The 23,707-nt window shown below is 37.1% G+C and overlaps 1 protein-coding gene across 1 annotated transcript; it reads right to left on the bottom strand.

Moving 5' to 3' along the window:
- On the bottom strand, positions 1 to 4,231 carry LOC122313521 (auxin efflux carrier component 4-like). Its single transcript, XM_043128609.1, has 6 exons — positions 2,723 to 4,231; positions 2,258 to 2,603; positions 2,058 to 2,143; positions 961 to 1,118; positions 743 to 819; positions 1 to 632 (listed from the first exon to the last, which is right to left on the bottom strand). Exons 1-6 carry the CDS (start codon positions 3,951 to 3,953, stop codon positions 566 to 568), a joined length of 1,965 nt encoding a protein of 654 aa, XP_042984543.1. The 5' UTR covers positions 3,954 to 4,231; the 3' UTR covers positions 1 to 565.
- Positions 4,232 to 23,707: the final 19,476 nt, after the last annotated feature.

Genomic DNA, 23,707 nt, shown 5'->3' with positions numbered 1-23,707 from the left:
TTTGAAAAAATGCATGCATGCCGGCCTACCGACTCTATATTCTATTTTCCAGGATCGATCCATTCATTTAACAAACTTTGTCTCTTCTTTACAGTACGTAGATGGGATCCAATTAATTGTGACATTCAAACTTTACGTGCACGACGAACATACATAGAAAATTATCACAAGACATCGACCATGAGTCATGCATGCATTCATGACCATATATGCACCCTTTTTTTCTTCTTCTTAATTTGTTTTGGCTTTACAGGGTCCTCATTTCCCTATCTTTTGTTCTCCTTACGCTACACGGCATATCCCTTGTTCTTCTCAAACTCTATGAAAAATAATATATCAACTTTCGCTGTACGTTAATGTGGGCGGCGATCCTCGCGGTATCCGGGCTTTGATCACCAAGTCAAAAATAACTCCAATTCTGATTGATTTCTGCCGGGAATTCCTCATGTAAACAGCAACAATAACGACAACATATCCGATCTGGTGCATGCAGTCAACGCTAGCTCTCTCAATTATATATAACCGGGCCTGGCCTGTTTGTAGTTTTTGGCTACTATTGAAAAACTCACAAGCGGAGAACGATGTAGTAGACAAGGGTAATCGGAAATGCTATCAACATCCCAAAGATAACCCTGCATGCAATATTACATAGAGGATTATGCATATGTCAGTCAATTATAACTCAGTAAAATGGAGAAAAAATGGTTTAGAAAATTACTGTTTTTGTTTGTTTTTTACTTACCCAGTGCTAAGAATTGCTGGATGAACATTGTATTCTTTAGCAAACACAAAGGGAACAATTCCTTGTGGAAGTGCAGCCTATAATTGGATAACAATTTTCATTCATAGTTAATACAGCATAATTTACTCCATAAGGGTGAATTATATATATATATATATTAAGATCAAAACAGACCTAAATCCATAAGTGCTACATTACGATGAATTATAATTAATTACCTGAACGATTGCTATGTGAAGAAGGGTACCACGCAGGCCAATTGCAATTGAGGCGGCGGCCATGACAGCGGGGCCGGTGATGAACCTGACGGCCATAGCAAAAGTAGCAACGGAGTTGCCACAAGCGATTAACTTGGGCTGAAGAGCCATAAACAGACCTATATATCAACAATATTGCCAACCAAATAATTAATTATTAGTACCATGTACATATATATATGCACGCATGATCAAGAAGTACCCCACCCCCAAAACAAAAAATAAAGGTGCATATCATCAATCAATGTACTTCCAATTTTAATTTCTGGATTCAAATACCTTTCACCACAATGAATTATAACATGATCATCATCCATCATAATTACCACTAGCTAGGCAGCCGACCCCTGGTCCCCAGTTAAGCGACGCTGCCTAGCTACGGCCGGGTCCTACTTGTCGGGTGGTCATGAATCCAGGGCCATTAATTATATCCCAGAAAGATGAAAATCAGATTACAGATGAGGAAGAAAATTGGACGGTCGGTCTTTGTTTTTTGTGGTTTTTATATGAGGATAGAAATCAGAGAAATTATTAAGATCGATCAGTTAGTCATGATCAGTCGTCGGACTGTTTCAGCAGTACTTATTCTGAGGACAAACTTATCCTATTATTCAATATTGTGCCATTAATAAAAATATATTGTATCTCCCTTGATATAATGTGAATATTATGTATTCCTTCTTTTGAATTATTTGATAATTACACACTTAACACACAACGCAAAATTAAATGTCGACATCGTCCTACGCTACGCTCCGAACCCGACCCCATATATCTTCCATCCATGACTTCTCAATCTCAGCCCCGATTTAAATAATACTAAAGTAATTATAATTTTTGTGTATATTCACCTTTTATGTATATTATAAGCGGCTGATTAAACATGATCACCAGTACCAGTACTATCGATCCTATGTGCAAACCCGATCCTATTGGTGCCCACTGCCATTGAAAACTATGGCATGCCTATTCAATAATTGAATTTTTGAAGCAGTTGATCTTCAGATCAGTTAAAATTATTGAAAGTGTTAGCAAATCATCGAGGAAAACGTACTCACCTAAGCTGAACATAGCCATTCCAAGCCCAGCATCGGACAGTATTGAGATTGACTTCTCTATTATTTTCGGCATAGCCACGTGCCACCTTCCAAATTATAATGTAACAAAAAAAAAAAAAACGGTTAAGAGTGTCTTTTCTTTCTTTTGATTTCATTTAATTTAAACCAAAATTTTCTATATTCACTTGTGAACTACATACCGAAAGGAGACGAGGGACCAAACGAGACCAATGAGGCTGGAATAGGTGTTGGGGTTGCGGATAAGCTTTCGCCACACCATGATAAGGATCAGACGGGTCATCACGCTGGCCGGAGGCATTTGTTTTCCTATACCTGACTCAGGAGCTCCGGCGACGTATTTTGGGTGGAGCTCAGCCGTGGAGCTTGACCCCAGCCCCAGCTTGTTGAGTTCAATGGGGCCCGTACTCTCTCTCTCTCTCTCAGCTTGATGAGCATCTCCATCAACTTCGTGTGATCTCCCAGTCCCAGCGAAGCTCAAGTCTTCCCCAGCACCAAAGCCCTCCCTCTCCGTAGTTACTTCAAATCCTTAATGACCCAAAAATACAAACGAAAAAGTATATATTTAGTATAATTAACAAAAAGTCTTGAAAAGAAATCCTTAGTTTAATTGATTAAATGGGTCTGTTGACTCCAGATTTCTTTACCTTTGTTTTCCCGATTTGGAGGCTGATCGGCAACCAACATCCGGATCTCCTTGGCGCCCTGATCGAAACGTCCGGATTGCTCTGACGCTCCGAGCACTTGGAGGCCATCCCCTTCGGAGACCGGTGATTCGCTTGAGCTCCACACAAACATGTGTAGCTCTTTGGCGTCATGGTTGGCCTTGCTGTTAGGAGCTTGCTGCAGTTGCAGTTGCGGCTGATTTTTCGAGCTCTTAGTAATGGTGGACGAGAACTCTGGGTTAGGCGCTGGGTACGACGGTGCTGGTACAGTCTGCGACGGGTGAAACCCGAACCTCGGAGATGAAGAGGTCTGAGCGATTGGTCCACAATTCTCTTCGAAACTCGACGGTCTGGGAGTTGGGCCCTTGGAGGACTGTACGGAATACAAGTCCGCAGGACCGAGATTCGAATGCCTTGCTGCCGGGAAACCGTGGTATCCCATCATGGAGTACAAGTCGGAGTTGTTGAAATTCGAACTCCTCGGCGTCGGGTTCCTCGAAGAGCTCAAGCTGTATATCTCCGCCCCGGTGAGATTCGACGGCCGAGGTGTAAATGCCGAACCACCGAGTGAACGTCTCGACGCGTTAGACTTCCTCACCTTGACATGAAGCTTCCCGTCGTCGCCGATTTCGGCGTCGGTTTCCAGAAAGTCCCTACCGTGCAACGATACCACGTCGGAGTCGACCTTGAACGAAACGATGGACGCTGCCGTCTCTGGGAACTGCTCCGTTATCAGCATCTTAGCCCCGCGGTACTCAAAAAGGAAAAGCAACAGGGTGTACCAGATGATGCACTGTAACACCACGACCTGCACCATGAGGTTCCCCGAGTAATCGCCGTACATGGCGATTAGCAGAGGGATGCCCATGACCAGAGTATTCGGTAGCGTCGAAAGCGAGAAAATGGTTATCATCCACTCAAGGCTGCCGTTCTTGGTAAAGTTGGTCCAGATGGTAAGGACGACGAGCATAATAATCTTCTGGAGGGTGTCGGCGGCGATGAAGCGGAAGTTCATGGAGTAAGGGTCGTTTCTGGAGATGAAGTGGAAAGAGAGGAGAGGAACGGCGAAGATGGCGACGAAGCGGTTGATACCGGAGCACTGGTCCGGGGAGAAGATCTTCCACCAGCGGACGGACCCGTAGGCCAAAATCATAGCCACGTACAGAGGGACCACCGCCGTTAGGACGGTGTAAAGGTCGCCCCAGGTGATCATCTTTTACTATTTTCAGATCTACAAGGTGAAAGGCATTGGGTGTATAGGAAGAGCAAAACGGATATAGGGTAATTAAAACCGTTATGGTGGTTGACTGCGGTGAAGAAGATGTGTTAGAGGCTAGACGACGCGTCCTCTCAACGCAGCCGATCCACTCTGCAGATTTTTGGGGGCTTCAGTCAGAGAGAGAGAGACAGAGAGAGTGATGATATTTAGCTGTGGATATTCTAACATGTAAGGTAGACAGATTTTGTGCGGCTTTGAAAAAATGAGGCTATGTGTTTGGGCGATTGATGATTTGATATACTGTAGTACGTACTACTCTTACCATATGATATTCGAAGCTGGGTTAGGATTTAACCGTCTCATATGGTTAAGGGTTTTTTTTTTTAAAAGATTTTTTGATTTTTTTTTAAAAAATATTTAAAATGGTTTAAAAAATAGTTGAAGAAAAAATAAAAAAATTTACACTATTGGAGTATCCCATTCTGTACCAAATTTTCAGTAGAAATGGCAATACTCATTATTATTTCTTGACATTGGCATGACATGTAAAGTTAATAAAGCAAGATATATAATAATTTATTTTTAAGTTATTTTATTCATAAGTTAGGTATAATTTACAAATGAAATCACGTTAATTAGTCAATTATGTAGAAAATGTGCATGACTTTACACCGACTTGTAAATAGAACTTTTCTTTATGTCAATATTCTGATCACGTGCTTGTTCTTCGTATTATACAGAGTCAAATCCTCTGTTCCAAATTCCAATCCCAAATTTCATTTTCATATTCACTTCCTCTTTTTACTCTCTTTCGAACAGCAGCACTCTCATTCCCATGATAGTGACATGATTCTTAAAAAGAAAAAAAATCAGTGAACTGATGGGAGAAAAAAAGATTGGTAAGAAAAAGTAGGATTGAGACATTGATCACTGCTCACATGCATGCAGGAATGGAAAAAAGTTTCAAAAAGGTATACGACCCCATATATATATATATATATCTAGAGAGAGAGAGAGAGAGAGAGAGAGAGAGAGATTGTTCCTGCAATATCGACTATCCTTAGAAAAAAACCATGCGGTTGCCTTAATAATATGAAACTTATATATAGATATATATATACATATATTCATATGGTATAATAGAGTTGAAAAGTAGTAAAATGGAGGATGATGACTAGTCATATTCATATTGACCAATATTGGTAATTATAACCAGCTAGCTAGCTTTCCAGCTCAATACTTTACTGATTACTCCCTTTAATTTGTCAATGATTATTTGGTACGTGTGGTTTAGAAATTTACACAACCTACGGAAGGTTAAGTCAAGGAAATTCAAAACCTCGATCCATCACATCATTTTAATTTTCGTTAAAAAAAGTGATTATCAAAATAAGCTAGTTTTTATGATCCATATATATATATATATATCACTTGGTCAATTACCGATCGAGTGCATGTAATATAATATAATATAAAGATCTTTTCTTTTCTATATATATATATATATGACTAAAAATGGGAAGCAAAAACTAGGATACATGTGGCTTATATAAGACCAATCATGTATAGTACCTTTAATCCTAAATATTAATTAAGAGGTCAATCCCTTCACCAATTAGCTATATATATATATATGGATGGTCCAAGATTCCAAAGCAAATTAGGGAAAAACATACATCAGTCACATTCAGAATGAGTAAAATATCAAATCGCATTAGTAAAATAACAAGAGATCGATCTGTGAGTGAGTGATTGAAAACAAATTATATTGTCAAATCACACGACCTAGCTAGTCCGATGAACATCCCAAGACTCCCAACCTTACAAGGTAGAAATAAATGAGGCCGCGTGCGATATATATTTATAAAAATATATATATATATATATATATATATATTTATTTATTTATGATTATTTTTTTTTAATGATTATTTCTTGTTAAAATCTATAAATTTTTATCACAAATAGTCCTTATCGTCCTAAATGATTTATCATAAATATTCATTTTTTTTTATAACTCATGCTATGTATAAATTTTCCCTCCTAGCTAATCATGTCGCAAACACATCCAACAAATGAATTGTATCAATCTTATGTGCTTAGTGGCTTTCTCATGTAATACCATGCCTAATTAAAAATGATGTGATGGTATAGCACTAATTATAAACATGATCAAGGGGCCGGCCGGCTAGCTTGTCAGCATTTCTACTGAGAATTCAAATGAAAAAATTTTCAATTGGGATGTGAAAGAATGATAGGTATCGATGGATTGATCTTTGACCGTTACCAATCTTTGAATGATCGATATATATATATAGTTGTTATATATAATATTTTGTTAACAAATTATATATATGCATGTCACTTAGATCAACTGATCAATTTCACTTTTCCGTAGGGATATTGAAACGTAGCTAATGATAATAAGAACGTCAAAATTAGATGTCTAATCGAAGCTGGATGATGTACCAAGTAAACATGAAATGTTGATTGTCTGGCAATATATAATAAGTGCATGCATGATCTCTAGCTAGCAAAGACAGTGATCATTCATATAAAGCCCGGGGTCAATGGATCATGTAAAAGTACCTCTTATATGGGTCTATACAATGAACATATTAAAAGCCAACACTCTCTCAAATTATACGCATGCATGTCAAGTTCCTATCCACGGAGGACTAGCTAGGGGGTCCAAATATTGTACCTGTTTGCAAAAGCATGGAGGTCCCGAAAGTATTAAACTTAATTGGCAATGCACATGGATATACAAACACACACACACACACACACACACACATATATATATATATAGAGAGAGAGAGAGAGAGAGAGAGAGAGAGAGAGAGAGAGATCATTACACACATGCACATTTCGAACTACACGTACGTGCGGGTCTGTTCCCAATCAAAAAACTGCAGGATCTACGTAGCTAGCAACTCGTTTGTTCATTTTTCTCTTCTCTCTCGATCGATCTGTTAGCTAGACCCACAAATCCTTCCTTTGCTGTTTTTCTTTTAACCCAATTGGGCGCTCACTTGATCTTGCCCCCATATGATCTTACCACGCAAATGATGAAAACGGGAGAAGGAACAAAATGATTTGAAAAACATGATAGATTGATAGGCTGATTAGCCTCTTTTTTAATAACTGAAACTCTTTTGATGTATAAAAACTCCATAATATATAATAGAATTCCATAATTTTAGGAGTCAATTGATCTGCTTAAAGGTGAAGAAAGTTGTTTGTTTTCCACAAGTATACGATGTTATTTGTTTCGCAGCCGCAGACATGTCGACGGTGCACATGATTCTCTCCATTCTTTTACTGATAGCAACTAGCAAGCACCAACATTAGCACTTAGCATTAACCCCTCCGCATGCAACAGATGTGTGCAACTTTGTGCTTTTGAAGGGCATGCACATTATTGATAAAATAATCTCTCAGCCAATCTCACATGTGAATTTAGGTACATCATGTGTACCACGCTATTCTTATATCGAAGTGGGTGAGATGTGAGAAAAGCAGGGAAGAAAAAAGATCGCATTGGGGTCCGAGTTGGTTGGTTCCAAATGGCTCCCTTTATTAGTGTCAGTACATGGTAAAGAGAGCTAAAGATCATAATGTGCAAGTCAAAAGTAATGAGTCTGTCGGCCCAAATGGGCCTCTCCGGCCCCCACCCTCGGCATGCCACCTCTCTCCTAGCTATGCTCACCCCCCCCAAAAAAAAAAAACCCACAAAATTTACTTTGGTTTTGTAGATTTAAAATTTGCAATGCATAATGTATGTACTACTCTTCACGTAAAAAATAAATAAAAATAAAAAATAGAAAAAAGGATGTCACATCATCTATTAGTCAATTTTGTTACGTATATTTATTTTTATGTATTTTTTATACAGTCTGTTAATATAATTGGCTAAAACAATTATTTTATATTTAAAAAAAGTGATACATCAATCACATAAGTTGAGTGCATAAGGAGTACGCAAAAATAACTGGACATAAAATTTTTATTGTAAAAAAGTGAGTTTCACTAATAAAAAATAATTTTTTTTACACTTTTTTAATGTGTGGTCTACTTTTTTTATAACGGCTTGTATGTAATTTATCTATTTAAGACTTATACAAATCATTTCTCTTATTTTAATTTTTTTTAATAAAACCTCTATATATCATTATAAACTTCATCCATTACAACCTTTATCCCGGTTTAGACTTTGTATAATTATGGTCTGGGACTCCTTCAACCCAGATTCCTTCACCCCCCCCCCCCCCCCCCCCAAAAAAAAAATGGTAAAGTAGCCTTTGTTAAAGAATGAGCTACTGTTTTACTATCCCAATAGGCAAATTGTATACTCCAATCACATCTATTGCTAAAATCTTGTCTAATATCATTTATCAAAGGACCATAACAAGTCATCAACTCTTCATCACTCTCCATAGCCATAATAATAGCTTTAGTATCACCTTCAAAAATCACCCTTGAGGTTTCTACAAATCTCCAAAGCTTTCCACAATGCAAAACACTCTGCTATGTTTTGTCTTTGAACCATTTTTCTGTTGTCACAAGCTACCACCATGGCATCACCCATCTCATGTCTTATTATAATCCCCATCCCTATCACCCTTCTCTTGACATCCAGAGATGCATCCCAATTAACTTTCACAAAACGTACATCTGGTTTCACCCATGTAGACCTATTTGCTTTGGTTTCTTCACTACTTCCTGCACTAGCCTCTAGTTTCTCCACTTGCCGAGCTTTTTGATATTGCTCTAAACCTTCTTTTCCAGTTACCAACAACTTCTTGGGACATGAGAGCCTCTTCTAAAAAACTACCTCATTTCTTCTCATCCATACCTTTCCTAACTGGACAGCTACCCCTTCTAACTGATCTTGAGTCAATTGTCTCATCAAACTTTCCCAGAGTTCCAGAAAACCACTACCTGTTCTTACATTTTTGCACACAACTTTGTTCATTTCCCTACACATCATTTGCTGCTACACACTCCCAAAGCACATGCATCACTGTCTCATTCTCTTTTTGTCATATCGGGCATCTACGATCTTCAACAATCCTCTTCTTGAACAAGTTAGTTTTTGTAACCAACAGATTATTACCTTTTTTTTATATTTTTTTTTATTTTTAATTAAGAGCAATAGCCACACACATAGCAACTCTGTCATAAGTTTAATAAACTTTTACTTGTGGTAAAGGAATACCATGAAACAAAAGTACACTTGGGGGTTTACAAAGTTAAAACTCTAAAAGCTAACCCAAAACCAAGTGTAAAAGAAAGCCAAAAACCAAAAAACAAATACTAACAAGCCTAAAACAAACCAGCAAAACACGAAAACCAACCCTATATATCAAATTCTAATATACGGAAGACCCAGTTTATCAGTCCTAATCAGACCCCGTAAAAGAGGAGGGACCATAACCAAGGACTCCCAAATAGCAGCACAATCCTCAGACGCCAGCTTGGCCAATAAGTTAGCAGGGCTATTGCCTTGCCTATAAACATGTCGAATGGAGAAATTTATATTGCGAAGTAATTCTGTAAATTCAATCCAATAATCTTCTAAATACCAAATGGGGCAATTGGGGGCCAAAATCCAGTTTACAACAACCATAGAATCCATCTCTATTTCTATATTTCTGAAACCCAATCTACGCACATGTCTAACTCCGTGCAACAAAGACATGAACTCAGCATAGTTATTAGTACCAAAATCAAGAGGGTAGGAGAAAGCTAGAACCAAATTTCCTCTAGAGTCACGAATTAAACCACCAGCACCAACCTTTCTCAGGCTCTCGCGACTACTTCCATCAATATTTAACTTAACCCAACTTTCCTTTGGATGGACCCAACGCACAACTTTAAAAGGTCTACACTTCTTCCACCTGTAAGGAATACATAAATTAGCTAGTAAAATATTATCACAATGAGATAGCGGTTTTAAAACCTTTAGCTTCACACTTAATTTAACAAGCCAAAATTTAGTGCTTCTCCATATATCCTCCACTGACTCCCACTTTCCTTCCATATGAGCATGGCACCGACGGATCCATAACCTCTGAGTAACAATAGAAGGAATAAGACCCATTATCTGATCCATGAATGACGACATGGATGCTTTAGCAAACCAAGCAGAGACAATTTCCATCCATGTACTATGTTGATGCCGAAGGAAACGCACTTGCACAACACATCTCCTCCAAATAACTTTCGCCACTTCACCCGTAGCCAAATGGTTCATGTCTTCATATTTTCCATGTATATAGCAGTTACATTTGGAAACAATAGGTATGCCCACACTCTGAATTTTGTCATCTACAGTAAGAGCATTATTACTACTTTTCCACATAACAGTTGCCATACTTTTAGTGATACATGAATGCCACATCTAGTTAGCCCATCTAATCTTTGGAGCTTTTACCCGAGTAACCTTCCAAGCACTCTTAGAAGAGAAATTCTCATCCTCCTTTTCCAACCAAATTAGTCGGTCTTCCCCATCCCTTAGACTACAAAAAGTATCAACAATTTCCTGTGCCTTTTGATTACCCACCAACTAACAAAAGAGATCCATATCCCAGCCACTTGTCTTGTAACACTCTTGTACTTTAATTTTTGGTGCCACAATAGGAAGTGAAGCCGCCAGAGGCTCATCACCTATCCATTTATCCAACCAAAAGGAGATATCCCCTCTCCTCAGTTTCCATTTGGAATGCTCAATAACATCCAGAAGGCTCCTGATCACCATCTTCCAAAATCTAAATCCTTTGTTTGGGTTAACCACAAAGACATGATTCTACTTTATGTATTTGGCCTTGAAAGTTCTGGACCAAAGAGAATTTGCCGTTAATAACCTCCAAGCAAATTTCATATGACGAGCTTTTTGTACCTCATCTAAATTTCGAATGCCAATTCTGCCCTCTTTTATAGGTACACACATCGAAACCCAAGACTTCCAATGTTTCTTTGGTCGACCATCTTTATATCCCCAAAAGAAATTTTTAAAACATCTCGATATAAAGGATAGGTAAGATTTAGGGACTTGCAAAATAGAAAGAAGATGAATGGGAAGACTTCCAAGCACATGTTTTAATAGCAACAGGCGAGATCCATTAGATAAAAGCTGAGATTGCCATCCTCCAATTTTATCCTTGATCTTACAAAGAAACTCATCAAAATGAACTGCCTTTAGTCTATCAGACACAATGGAAACCCCCAAATATTTAAAAAGGAGCGACCCTTCCGAAAAGCCAGATATACTCAAAATGTTTCTTGGCCTAGAAAGAGGAACAATATTCGAGAAAATAATAGATGACTTCTCTTTGTTAACCCGCTGCCCAGACCAACTTTCATACACTATAAGAACCTCAGAAATGGCCCGAATCGGCTTTTTATCCCCATTTGCAAAAATCACAATATCGTCAGCATATAATAAATGTGATATAATAGGTGCCCCTTTTAGATGTTGAAAAGGGATGATCCTCCTTTCTTGAAAACTCGTTTTCAATAATCTAGAGCATATTTCTTCCCCCAGGATAAAAAGATAAGACAACAAATGATCACCCTGTCTCAGACCTCTCCCTCCCTGAAAGAAACATTTCGGAATACCATTCATAACAATTGAAAACCAAGGCGAAGAAATGCATTGGCGCACCAAATTGCAAACTCCCTTAGAGAAGCCAAAACTAGCCAAATAATGAATCAAGAAATCCTAATTCATACTATTATAGGCTTTAACCATGTCTATTTTCAAAACCACATTACCACCACGAGCAGGTTTGTTAATGTTCTGGATCATCTCTTGTATCAAGCTCACATTTTCAAAAACGCTTCTCCAAGGAATAAATGCTCCATGTTCCTCTGAAATCAATCGAGGTAGTAAAGGAGTTAGCCGGCTCACAAGAATTTTTGTGCTTGTCTTATAAAAAGCTGAACACAGGCTAATAGGGCGAAATTTATCAAAACTTTTTGGGTTATCAACCTTGGGAATCAAAACCAAAAATGAGGCTATGAATTCCCTTGGAATTTTGCCTCCTCTAAAAAAATCATGAACTCCATTCACCACATCCATGGCAACAATATCCCAGCAGACTTTATAAAAACTTGATTCGAACCCATCAAGGCCTAGACTACTATCCGTAAAAATGGAAAAAAATAGCTTGTTTTACCTCTTGGATTGAAGGAAGATCTGGCAAATTCACATTGTCATCCTCTTGAATGACTTGATCAATAAGAGAGGATAAATTCGGAAACGACAACTGATGATTAAAGGCCAAGAAATTCTGAAAATAGTTGACAGAACCTGCATGAACCTCCTCTGGAGTTTTCAACCAATCATTTTTGCTAATTTTCATCTGCCCCACCACTTTATGATTTTGTAAAGTCATGGCCTTAAAGAATTTTGAGCTTGCTTCTCCCGAATTAAGCCACTCTTGCTTTGCTTGTTAAGTTAAACGAATATCTTTTCTAGTGATCCACGTATCCAGTTCAACTTTTGTAATTAAGAGATCCAGTTCTACATCTTCAGAATCACCCAATTGCAGTTGTTCCTCTAAGTCCTGCACTCGGCGCTCCAATTGTTTAATATGGAACCCAGTCCATCCGAAAACAGTATGGTTCCATCCACGAAGAGCCCCTTTCAACTTTTTAAGTTTTCTCGCCAACTTAACCATCCCACCACCCTCCTGTACCTCCTTCCATTCATTAGTAACAAAATCAAAAAAAGCTTCATGAGTTGTCCACATTTGCTTAAACTTGAAAGGAACATGTCCATACCTCCTATTTTGTGGACTTAAATCAACCTGCAAAAGAGCATGATCAGAAGACAATTTAGGCAAATATATTCCTCCCGCCGAGGGGAATTCCAAGACATAAGCGGAGTTAACAAAAGGTCTATCCAGTCGTGCCCAACACCTAGACCTCCCTTCATGACCATTACACCAAGTCATATGATTTCCTTGGAAACCCAAATCAAATAACCCAGCCCTGTCAACGAAAGAATTAAATTCCTCCATTGCAATACAAGGATGAGGATGTCCCCCAATCCGCTCCTGGTCTAACCTGATGATATTAAAATCACCAATAACCATCCATGGAACATTCGAAGTTTGTAAGTTACATAAATGATCCCATAATTGCCGACACTCCCCATAGTTATATTTTGCATACACAAAAGAAATCCACAAACATTTCCCATTCAACTCTATTGCTGTAGTAATGCCTTGAGAAGACAAACTCAGCACAGAAACTTTCACATTTTTTGACCATAACACCCAAAGTTTACCCCCTACCTCTTGATTCAAGACGCTACCTTCAAAAGAAACATCACTCTGCAAATGACCAAGCTGCTGTCCATCAACAAAAGGCTCAGCAACTGCAAATACACAAGGTTTCCTGGATCTCACCATCTTCAACAACCTTTTTCTAGAGATCCCAAGACCTCGTACATTTCAATATAACATTTTCTGTATCATCAATGAAAACGTGAAGGCTTGCTTTGAGCCCTTTTAGACATTCTCACTTTATTTTCCTTCCCTTCATCAACAGTTTTGGTTAATTCTTCAGGATCTGAAATAACTTCTTTGACCAATTGAAGATGAGCATCAGGTTGTACACCCTCCGAATTAGAATGGGAGAACTCCCGTTGTTGATCATCAGTGTGAACCTCTAATTGAACATCATCAATGTCCATCAGAGGTGGCATTTCTTGGTCAATTTTAGCATCCATCTGTAAGCCAATTCCCTCTACCTGAGCTATCTCACATGCCGCCTCATTTACTACGTCATTCTCTACTAACCATCTACCACAATCATCGACCCTGATGGAACTTCACTTGGCAACACCACCCCTTCCTCCACCTCCTCAATAATGATATGTGTATCAGGTACCAATTGACCCACATCGTCTTCTTGCACAGAAATGACATCCGTAGTCTTACCAGTATTCACTGCATTTATTTCTTTCAGAGTCTCAAAAGGAACTGAGTTTGGAATCATTTCTCCTTCTTCAACTTCCTCAATAAGAATTTTTGCATCATCCACCATTATTGGCTAGTTATCTTCAGGCCTAACACTCTCCGCCAGCTTGTTATTTTGAACCAAATCATCTAAACCAGGCACAACAGTCCCTAAGTGCTCCTATTCAGGTACTAATTCACCTGAAACTTTCTCCTCCCACTTTTTGCCATTCTTATGGAATTTTCAAGTACCTTTATCCCCACCAGCTTTACAAGTCTTCTCATTATGCCCTTGTACTTTACACTTAGTTCAGAAAGCTGGGAGTGTTTCAAAAATAATTTCATGTAACAAGCTAGTAGAAGATCCAGGGGATCCAATCCAGAAAGACCGTATTGGAGGCTTTGCGGCATCCATCTCCACGCAAACATGAGCATCATCTGTTCTTGTGACACACCGAGTAGAATTGTCATGACAAATAAATCTCCCAATTGGTGCAATAAAAATTTTTAGAAAGGATGGATGAAAAAAAATTAGGTGGGAGACCTGGAAGATTGGTCCAAACTGGGACCAGTGAAGGCTCCTCATCTTTAGAAAAATCAGTCGACCGGCAAAAAGCCCGATAATGGACTCCATCAACATCTGTTACTTCACGGGACAAAGTTTTGTTTAAATCACCCTCCGATTGAAATCTGATAAAAACATTCCATGGTTTGCTCATAGAAGAAACGATCGGAAGACCAAATAAACCCCATCTAGTACGAATGAAGGATCTAATAGCATCAAGTGAAGGATGGCGTCGGAGAAACTTCAGAACTAAGGAGAAGCGAAAGGGTTCTGCCGATCGCTTGATTTCCTCTTTGGAAAACACAAAATAGAGCTCACCATCTATGAGTTTCAGAGTCTTGAATGGCACTTTATATGGAGGGATCGGCTAGGGGGCCACAGAGACAAGATCCGCAAGCGTCCGAGGACGACCCAGTGGAGCCTTACTCCCTACGGCGGCCATAAGAGGTGCAATCGCACGCAAAGAGAAACCTAGGGATATCGCCTAACAATCGCCCTAAAATACAGAGGTTTTTAAATGCAATAATGAAAAAGTTTATAACTTGAGTTCCCAACAGATTATTACCTACCTTCCAGAGAAATACCTTAACTGCGTTTGGCACATCCAACTCCCATATATTCCTCCACCTGCCATTCATCCTACCCTCCTTCGAAGACTCACCTTTGCATCTTTTCATTCTATCCATTTATAAAAAATAAGCGCTCCTTACAATAAACAACCCTTTAGTAGATAAGCCCTAAATCAACTTATCTTCTTGATTACTCCAGCTAGGTGGCATGCTAATTCACTACAAGGAATATGACCATTTGCAACGTTAGTGTTGGTTGAAAAAAATAGGAAAACTTGATGCAAATAGTTTTTATCGTTGGGTTTTAATCGTTGGTTGTTGGATGCAGTAAATTGATTATTTATAAGTTTCGGCATCCATTTCTGAAGTTGTCACAAAAACTATGTCTTTTGCATCGATATTTATTGGATGCAAAACACCCAAAATGCGTTGCAAATGATCATTCCAATTGCTAATTGTAATGGATGCGAATGCTCATATGCAACAGCAATATACTTATTTTCAACGACTAAAACTCGCCGGAAATACTCAATTACAAAATTTAAAAAAAAATACTAATGTTTGTTTCAGTAGTAATTTTTTGGCACTTGTGTTAGAAGCACTAGGTTACAAAAGAAGTATGAAAAGATAAACAAGTTACATGCATAATAAATTCAATCCATCAACTTAATTAACAAATTGGAGGAATGGCGTGTGGATCCATCCAGCTAACATAGGGGCAACTAGAGCAAAGACAAAAGAGCATAACTGCACCAATTTGAACTAGTTTTTTTTAGTCTAGGAAGCCGTGGGCCATATAATATAATATTTTCATTGGATGAAAATAACGACTAGCTATAAATACATGCAAGCCATATACCTTAGCTATAAAAAGAAATCTAATTGCAGAAGCAACAACCACAAAAAGAAAAAACATAGGACAACCATTAACACAAAAAATTACCTATATGCATAAATTTTAATGCACGTAGAATCTGATAAAGAAAAAGCTGATGGTGTTCATACGTCAATTGATACATTCCCAGACTTAGAAGCCGTGGGACAAGGTTTGAAAAATAGCTACCTTTATAACTGGAAAAAGTAAGACTCGAATAAAAGAGTCTTACTTTTTCCAGTTATAACTTCTATGGGACATGTTTATGACAATATCAAGATCAAGGTATTACAATAAAAAAAGAGATGACGTTAGAAACTGGAACCACAACTTTCTATACTAGCAAAAATTAGCACTATCTCATGGCTAGACAATATCAAGATCAAGGTATTACAATAAAAAAAAAGAGATGAAGTTAGAAACTGGAACCACAACTTTCTATACTAGCAAAAATTAGCACTATCTCATGGCTAGTGAATAATCTCTTTGGAAATGTAGAATAAGGCCAGATAAAACTTAGCTCACTCAAAACACAGCCATATGGATCGTATTTGGAGAATATGGAAGGGTGACCATCCTAATATTCAAGGAATGTATCATGGAAATGTTTTGGTACATCATGAACCTATAATAAGAAAAATTCTTGTGCTTAACTTCATATTTATAGATAGCCCACTTCTTTACATTGTTTAAACTAAATAAGCTGCCAATATACTTAAAAAAAAAAAGACTAAGTTTCCAGGATAAGCCAACTTACATCATTGTGGGCCCCAAACACATGCATAGCAGAATGCAGAACAAGATCATCCCCGAGGGCAAGGGCCTTCTAGTTGAGAGGTGTTGCAAAGGTGCCATCTATGCAAACCAATGCTCCTTTCTGGTGGCAAAGTTTCGAAACATGCTTGATGTCAACACATATGAGGAATGGATTGGTAGGAGACTTTGTGAAGAAAATGTCATTGACCTTTTGGAATTCCAATCTACAACTGATCCATTTCTTGTCAATTACAAGGCAGTAAGCAAAAGAGGTCAATACATAAGCAACAGTTTGGCCCATCCAGTCTCATAGAAGTTTTTTAAAAGCCAAAAAGAACAAATCCATGTCCTTAAATAACTCAACATGATTTCCATCATTTGGCAGTCTACTCTGACAAACTTCTCTTGTGGTAACAAGCACATGTAGAGTTACCAAACTCAGCATGATGTCAAGCCTTTAAAAATTTTCCACCTAACTGCTCCTTATCAAAAACTGGTGTCTTGGAGGCAATTGTTAGGATATACATTTATCAAACTAAAAACATACTAACAAAATGACATTATATAATTTGATTGGAAATGCAAGAACAGGTCACGAAGTATGCTGCTTAATATTTCTCCTTTTGGGTATAGTAACAATTAAATTATGGGGGCCACATTAAGATAAATATTCATGCTATGCCTAAAGTAGGAGAAGTATATTAAGATAAATATGCATGCATGCTGTCCAATAAAAGGCCATTGAGTTTTCTACATGAAAGATATATGAAGATCGTGGGTTAATAAAGTTATATTCTTTGCAAATAAGGCATTAAAATAGGAGATGTAAAAAAATGTGCATCTTGTCTAACAAGAATCCACTTAAAGATAAAATTCTAGACTCGATTTATAAAGTTGGAATCCAGAACATAATATAAAAGAGCATTTCATTAAAGCATAAAGTGAACTTTAAAAGGAAAAAAAAAATAGATAAACATACTGAGTGATGAGAAGGACATCAATTGTTGAAGGATCTTGTTGAACTCAAGGTTTCAAGTTTCGTGTAATTATATATCTACATATAGATTTTGATGATAACAAATAAATTCAAAGAATAAAAGAGTCTCAAACTTAAATTGTCTACACAATAGAGTCAAGCACATCAAGGAATCAAGCATGAGCAAGAAGGGAACAAATTCACATTAAAGTCATAGAATAATGCTGTAAATCTCTTAAAAATTCGAAATTAGGATTAAGACTCAAAATTAATATTTTATCATAAAACATTAAAATATATTTTTCACATGTGCATGAATATTTTGAAAATTTTGAAAGATGATTGATTGTCATATTTCACATGTGCATACTTTATTTGAATATTTTTAAAAGTGATTGATTTTTTTTTACTTATGCAAAAAATAGATGATTTTGTTTGAACATTTTGAAAATATTAAAGATAATTGATTGTCATTTTTCACATGTGCATGCTTTATTTGAATATTTTCAAAAGTGATTGATGCTCTTTTTGACTTATGCAAAGGGTAGATGATTTTATTTAAAATTTTTGAAAAGTAAAGTGTGCTCCTTTTATTATATGAAAAAAGTAAAAATATTAGGTTTGAATTTTTTGAAAAGTGAATGATGTTGTCTTTGACATGTGAATCTTTTTAAATTTAAATATGAAATCTCATATGCCTATAAATATATCATTTGATAGGTTCACATTTACAACACTAAGAGCATACAACATTCATTCAAAGTTTTCATTATCTCTTTTCTAAACATTGAGCTTTAACCCTTGTTCATTTTGAGAGATATAGGTTGCACTATATTGTTCTTATTTTACTCAATGAGGAGTATTTTTTGGTAACCTACCCACTATCAGCTCTTGTATCAGTAAAATGGTGTGTATAATCCTTGTATTTGTAGAAAGTGTTCTACACATAGAATAATTGAATCACCACATGTAAGGTGATTGCAAGGGTAGAGAGTGTTTTACACATGGAATAATTGAATCACCACGTGTAAGGTGATTGCAAGTGTAGAGGGTGTTCTACACTGATCCTTTGTAGCGGTGTTATTTAAAGGTGTAATAGGTTTCTATTTTCACCTGAAGGAGGTTGAATAGTGAATTTGGATATCCTCAAAAGGTAGCTTGAAGCGAGGACGTAGGCAGTAGGGCCAAACCTCGTTAACATACTGAGTTTGCTTCTCTCTTACCCTTACTATTTATATTTATTACTGATTTATATTTTATTTATATTTTTTATTGTGTATTTGATTTATAATTGTTAATTTTTTCAAATATAACATAATTCACCCCCTTCTTGTGTTAGTCATCTAGGCAAGAGATTTATCTCATCGAACTACGACAAAGCAGCCATGCCCGACTAAGCAGGATGAATTGCACAATCAAACTACCATCCATGAAAGATGACAAAAAGGATATAAAATAAGACAACACATGGAAGAAAAAAAAAACTCTTTTAAATGTGATACCAATAAAGCTATAAGTGTGACACCAATAAAGCTTGGGACTTAGACTGTAATGATCCTACTTAAAGGTTCGACTAAATCAGTATCAACAGATTTAGCATCAAATCAATTATCTAAAATACAGACTGGCTTGAGCACTCCAACAAACATATAAAATATCTAAATAACAATAGGTAATCACAACAATTATCCAAATAACAATTGGTAATCAACTAAAATTTGAAAGTTCAAAACAAACCATGCATGACTAGCTTGAGCATTCCAAAAAACATATAAAATACAGAAAATGCAATGAAAGTTTCTGAAATCGAAGGGAAAAAAAGTTATACATAAGACTTAGTGGAAGGATAATCCAAAACAAATATCGGGTCTAGATATCATCAAACAGTACAATAGCAGACATAACATCATTGTCTTAATGGCAATCTCTAATAATTCAAGTCAAAAGAACATAAAGAGAACAACTTAATTAAAGATGGTGATCAGCCAAAGCCAAGAATGAGTTGGTAGAGCCATGAAAAAATAAACAGTAGCAGATGATTATGTATGGCAAGGAAGTCAGAAGGTGTCCAAGATAGCTATTGCGATTGTCTCTACTTCCCACCCATAAGATGAAAGAAAGCATGAACTCAGGGTAAAAAAGTGAACCACCTACATCATATATTACAATCTCAAACAAGGTAATTGATGTCAAAATAAAGCATGCATAGAGAAAGCAACGTCATTTGCAGCCACAAGAATTATCTGCAATAATATATTGTTGACAACAAAACAAATAAAGGGTTAGTAGTAAAAAAAGAATAAAGGGCTAATAATGTATATGTTAGAATTTAAACAATTAGATTTACATCTCTTTTCAAAAATTTAAACTTTATTGGGGGTCCCTCCCTTATGTTTATAAAATACCAAAATAAAAGGATTAATATAATTGACCTAAAAGTGTAAAGAAACATGAGCAGACCAACAAGCTACATTCAAGACATGTGAATAAATTCTGTTTAAAAACTGGAGAAGGTATATGGTTTTCAAATCCTATATAACACCTAAAACATGATGAACATGATACAGCAGCAAAGCAAACTAAGAATAAATAAAAACAATTCTTTAATTCAATCCCTACTTCGCTATCCATAATGACATTCTATGTATATATATATACACACATACATACATATATATAGCACGTACCTTATGTGCTCTTCAGCTTGTGAAACACTCTATAAAAGCCCTTAAATGCAGAAAAAATGTTTAAAATCTCCATTGTTAGTATGCTTAGCATATGGAAATAATTGGAAAAAATTTAATTTGTTGGAAGGCCATGGACTAATACCCACAGCTTAGAGCACCTAGTACACAAAAGGCAGAGATATAAACATATTTAACAAAGGACATGCCAAAAGTTAATGGTGACCGCATATTCTACAAGTCACATTGCACAATTTTTGGAAAGCAACGAGGGTGAAGGGGGAGAGATAGATAAAGACATCTAGAGGTATCTGTGGTGCATGAAAGAGCTCTCTAAACAGAGAAATCCAGTGGAGGAGGTTGCTAGGGCAATGAATCTATGGATGAGCTCTACCTGTGACCAAAATCCAACTCGTGATCAACTCTTGGGGATGAACGAAGCCGTGTATACGACACCAGTCACCAAGTGTCAGAATTTGCATAGGTAGAGGAAGAGGGCTTGGGAATCGAGAAGGGAGATCAGTGGAGGAGGGGGAGGAGACGAGTTGGCCCAAAAATTTCACGGCAGGAAAAGGGTAAAGCTTGTAGTGGAAATGAGAAGCTAACAAGCAAAGAGCTTTGACATTTTGTTGTGGAAATGTGAGAAGATTGAGACCAACGATTGATTTCAACAGAGGAGGAGAGTTGTTGCCTTTTGCTGACGAAAACTCCAATGGAGGAAGGTGGAAGGGGGTCGAATCTGTGGATGATTTCCAACCATGTAGCAACCCACCACAAATTTGTGGTCGAATCTATGGAAATCCAGTGGATTTGTAGCTAGGTTAGTCGAAAATGGAAGGGGAAGTTGGGATTCTACCCGACGGAGATTGAGGAGGGAAAAAGTAAAGAGATTTTTTGGTGCCTTTTGCCGCCCCTATTTTGGTGTTCCGCGAGATGTTAAAAGTTTAAAAAACACCCATTATCATCGAATCACTATTGTCATAACACTCAATCATCATTTGTGATGAAAACAACTGTCACAATAGGGAATAAAATCATTGCAAGTAGACAAATACTAATATGCCAACAACAAAATCGCACTTTCAAGGCTAAAGACAGCGGCAAATCTAATATCGCTGCAATAGCATGTCTTTTGCGGCTGTTTCTTTTGGAACAAAAATAAATTCACGTAAAAGGTAATTTTTGTTGTAGTGAAGTATCATCTCTACTCCTTCGCTATCAAAAATCTCATTAACTAGATCTTCTTTCCATGCCCCCTGTTGGCCATAGATAAGCTCTTCCACTTTTGACTCTTTTCTTAACACAAAGATGGGAGATTGAACCGAAAAGGAAGATGGTTTAGTCAACCATTTATGGCCCCAATCTAAGTAATCTTCTTCCCATTTTCCACCTTCCACCACAGCCCCCTTTTCAACAAACCACTAGCCTCCCATATACTCCTCCATATCAAGGAAGGCTTAGAACTTCCTTTAGCTTCCAAAAAATCAACATTCTTAAAATATTTTTCTTTATACACCACAACAGCTAGGGAGTTTGGGTTTTGAATAAATCACTACCCTTGTTTAGCTAATAAAGTCATATTGAAATTACTCAAGTCTCTAAATCTTATACCTCCTGCCCTTTCTATCCGCCCATCTTGTCCCATCTTCGCCAATGGATCCCACCTTCTTTAGTCTGCCTCCTTGCCAGAACTTAGAAAACATTGTATTAATCTCATTACATAACTTCAAATGAAGCTTAAAAACACTCATGGTATAGGTAGGGATGGCCTGAAGCACAACTTTTATTAACATCTCTCTTCTAGCTTGAGACAAGAAGTTATTTTTCCAATTAGAATTTTTCTACCAAATTCTTTCTTTCAAGTTTCTGAAAGTGTTATATTTAGATCTTCCAACAATAGTTCTAAGGCCTAAATATTTCTCATAACTCCCACACACTACAGCCCCTCCAGCTTCCATAATTATTTTCTTCACTTTAGAACTTGTATTACTACTAAAAAATATGGATGTTTTTTCTTTAGTTAGAAATTGACTCGAGGCCTTTCCATATTTTTTCAACACCCCTTGCAAGCTATGCCACTCCTCTAGTTTAGCTCTTCCAAATAAGATACAATCATTCGTGAATAAGAGATGATTTATGCTCGTAACTCCTCTTGCCACTTGAATCCCCTTGGTAACTCTTTGTTGTTCAGAAACATTAAGCAAACAACTTAACCCTTCAGGACACACAATAAAATGATAGGGAGACAAAGGGTCTCCCTGTCTCAACCCTCTCGATGGATAGAACTTCTCCCCTGGCTTCCCATTGATCAACACAAAAAAAGAAACTAAGGAGACACACTTCATAATAAGAGAACCCCAGCCTCCTCAACACAGCCTCTACATACACCCATTCAATATGATCATAGGTCTTTGACATATCGAGTTTTATGGCCATGCTTCTCAAATTCCCTCTCTTTCTAATTTTTATAGAATGTAACATCTCATAAGCCATCATAATATTATCTGATATCATCCTCTCAAGAAAAATGCACTTTGAGTAGGAGTAATGGTCACAGACAATATCTTTTTAAATCTATTAGAGATGGTTTTAGAAATTAACTTGTACAGCACGTTACACAAATTGATGTGCTTATAGTCACTTACCAACATAGGCTCTTTAATCTTTGGAATCAGTGCTATGAAAGTATAATTGAGTGAAGGGATCCAAGAATTACCATTCAAAGCTGAAAGTACAACATCGCATACGTCATTTGCAATTATGCTCCAATGATGCTAATAAAAACATGCTCCAAATCCATCTAGACCAGATGACTTTAGAGGTGCCATTTAATTAAGTGCTTCCTCCACCTACACTTTAGTGAAAGGCTTAAAGCATTTCTGATGCATCTCTTCTATGACTCTAGGCTTGATGCACTTTAAACACTCATTCATCTCATCATTTGTAGGATAAGTTGTTGGGAACAAATGCTCAAAATAGTTGCTGAAAGTCCTTTTAATCTCATTACTTCCCTGAACCATTCTGTTTTGATCATTTACCACCTGAGTTATGAGGTTCCTCTTCCTCCTTTGATTGGCACAAGCGTGAAATTTTTTTGTATTTCTATCTTTAAGCTTATACCAATTTCTTTAAGCTTTTTGTCTCCACCTCACCTCTTCTTTTTCTAGCAACAATTGTATCTCATCTTTCACTCCCCATATTTCACCAATATTATTTTCACTTTCAACTTCTTGTAAAGATTTCAGTCTTTCAATTTTTTCTTTTAATTCCTTTGCATCCACTCTGCTCCTCAATCTATTCCATCTTTGAAAGGCCTCCTTGCTTCTTAGCAACAGAGTATCCACACTTTTTAA

The sequence above is a fragment of the Carya illinoinensis genome, chromosome 6, assembly GCF_018687715.1.
Source record: "Carya illinoinensis cultivar Pawnee chromosome 6, C.illinoinensisPawnee_v1, whole genome shotgun sequence".
Taxonomy (NCBI): Eukaryota; Viridiplantae; Streptophyta; class Magnoliopsida; order Fagales; family Juglandaceae; genus Carya; species Carya illinoinensis.
Note: the sequence above shows the minus strand (reverse complement) of the source record. Positions and strands in the feature narration are given on the sequence as shown.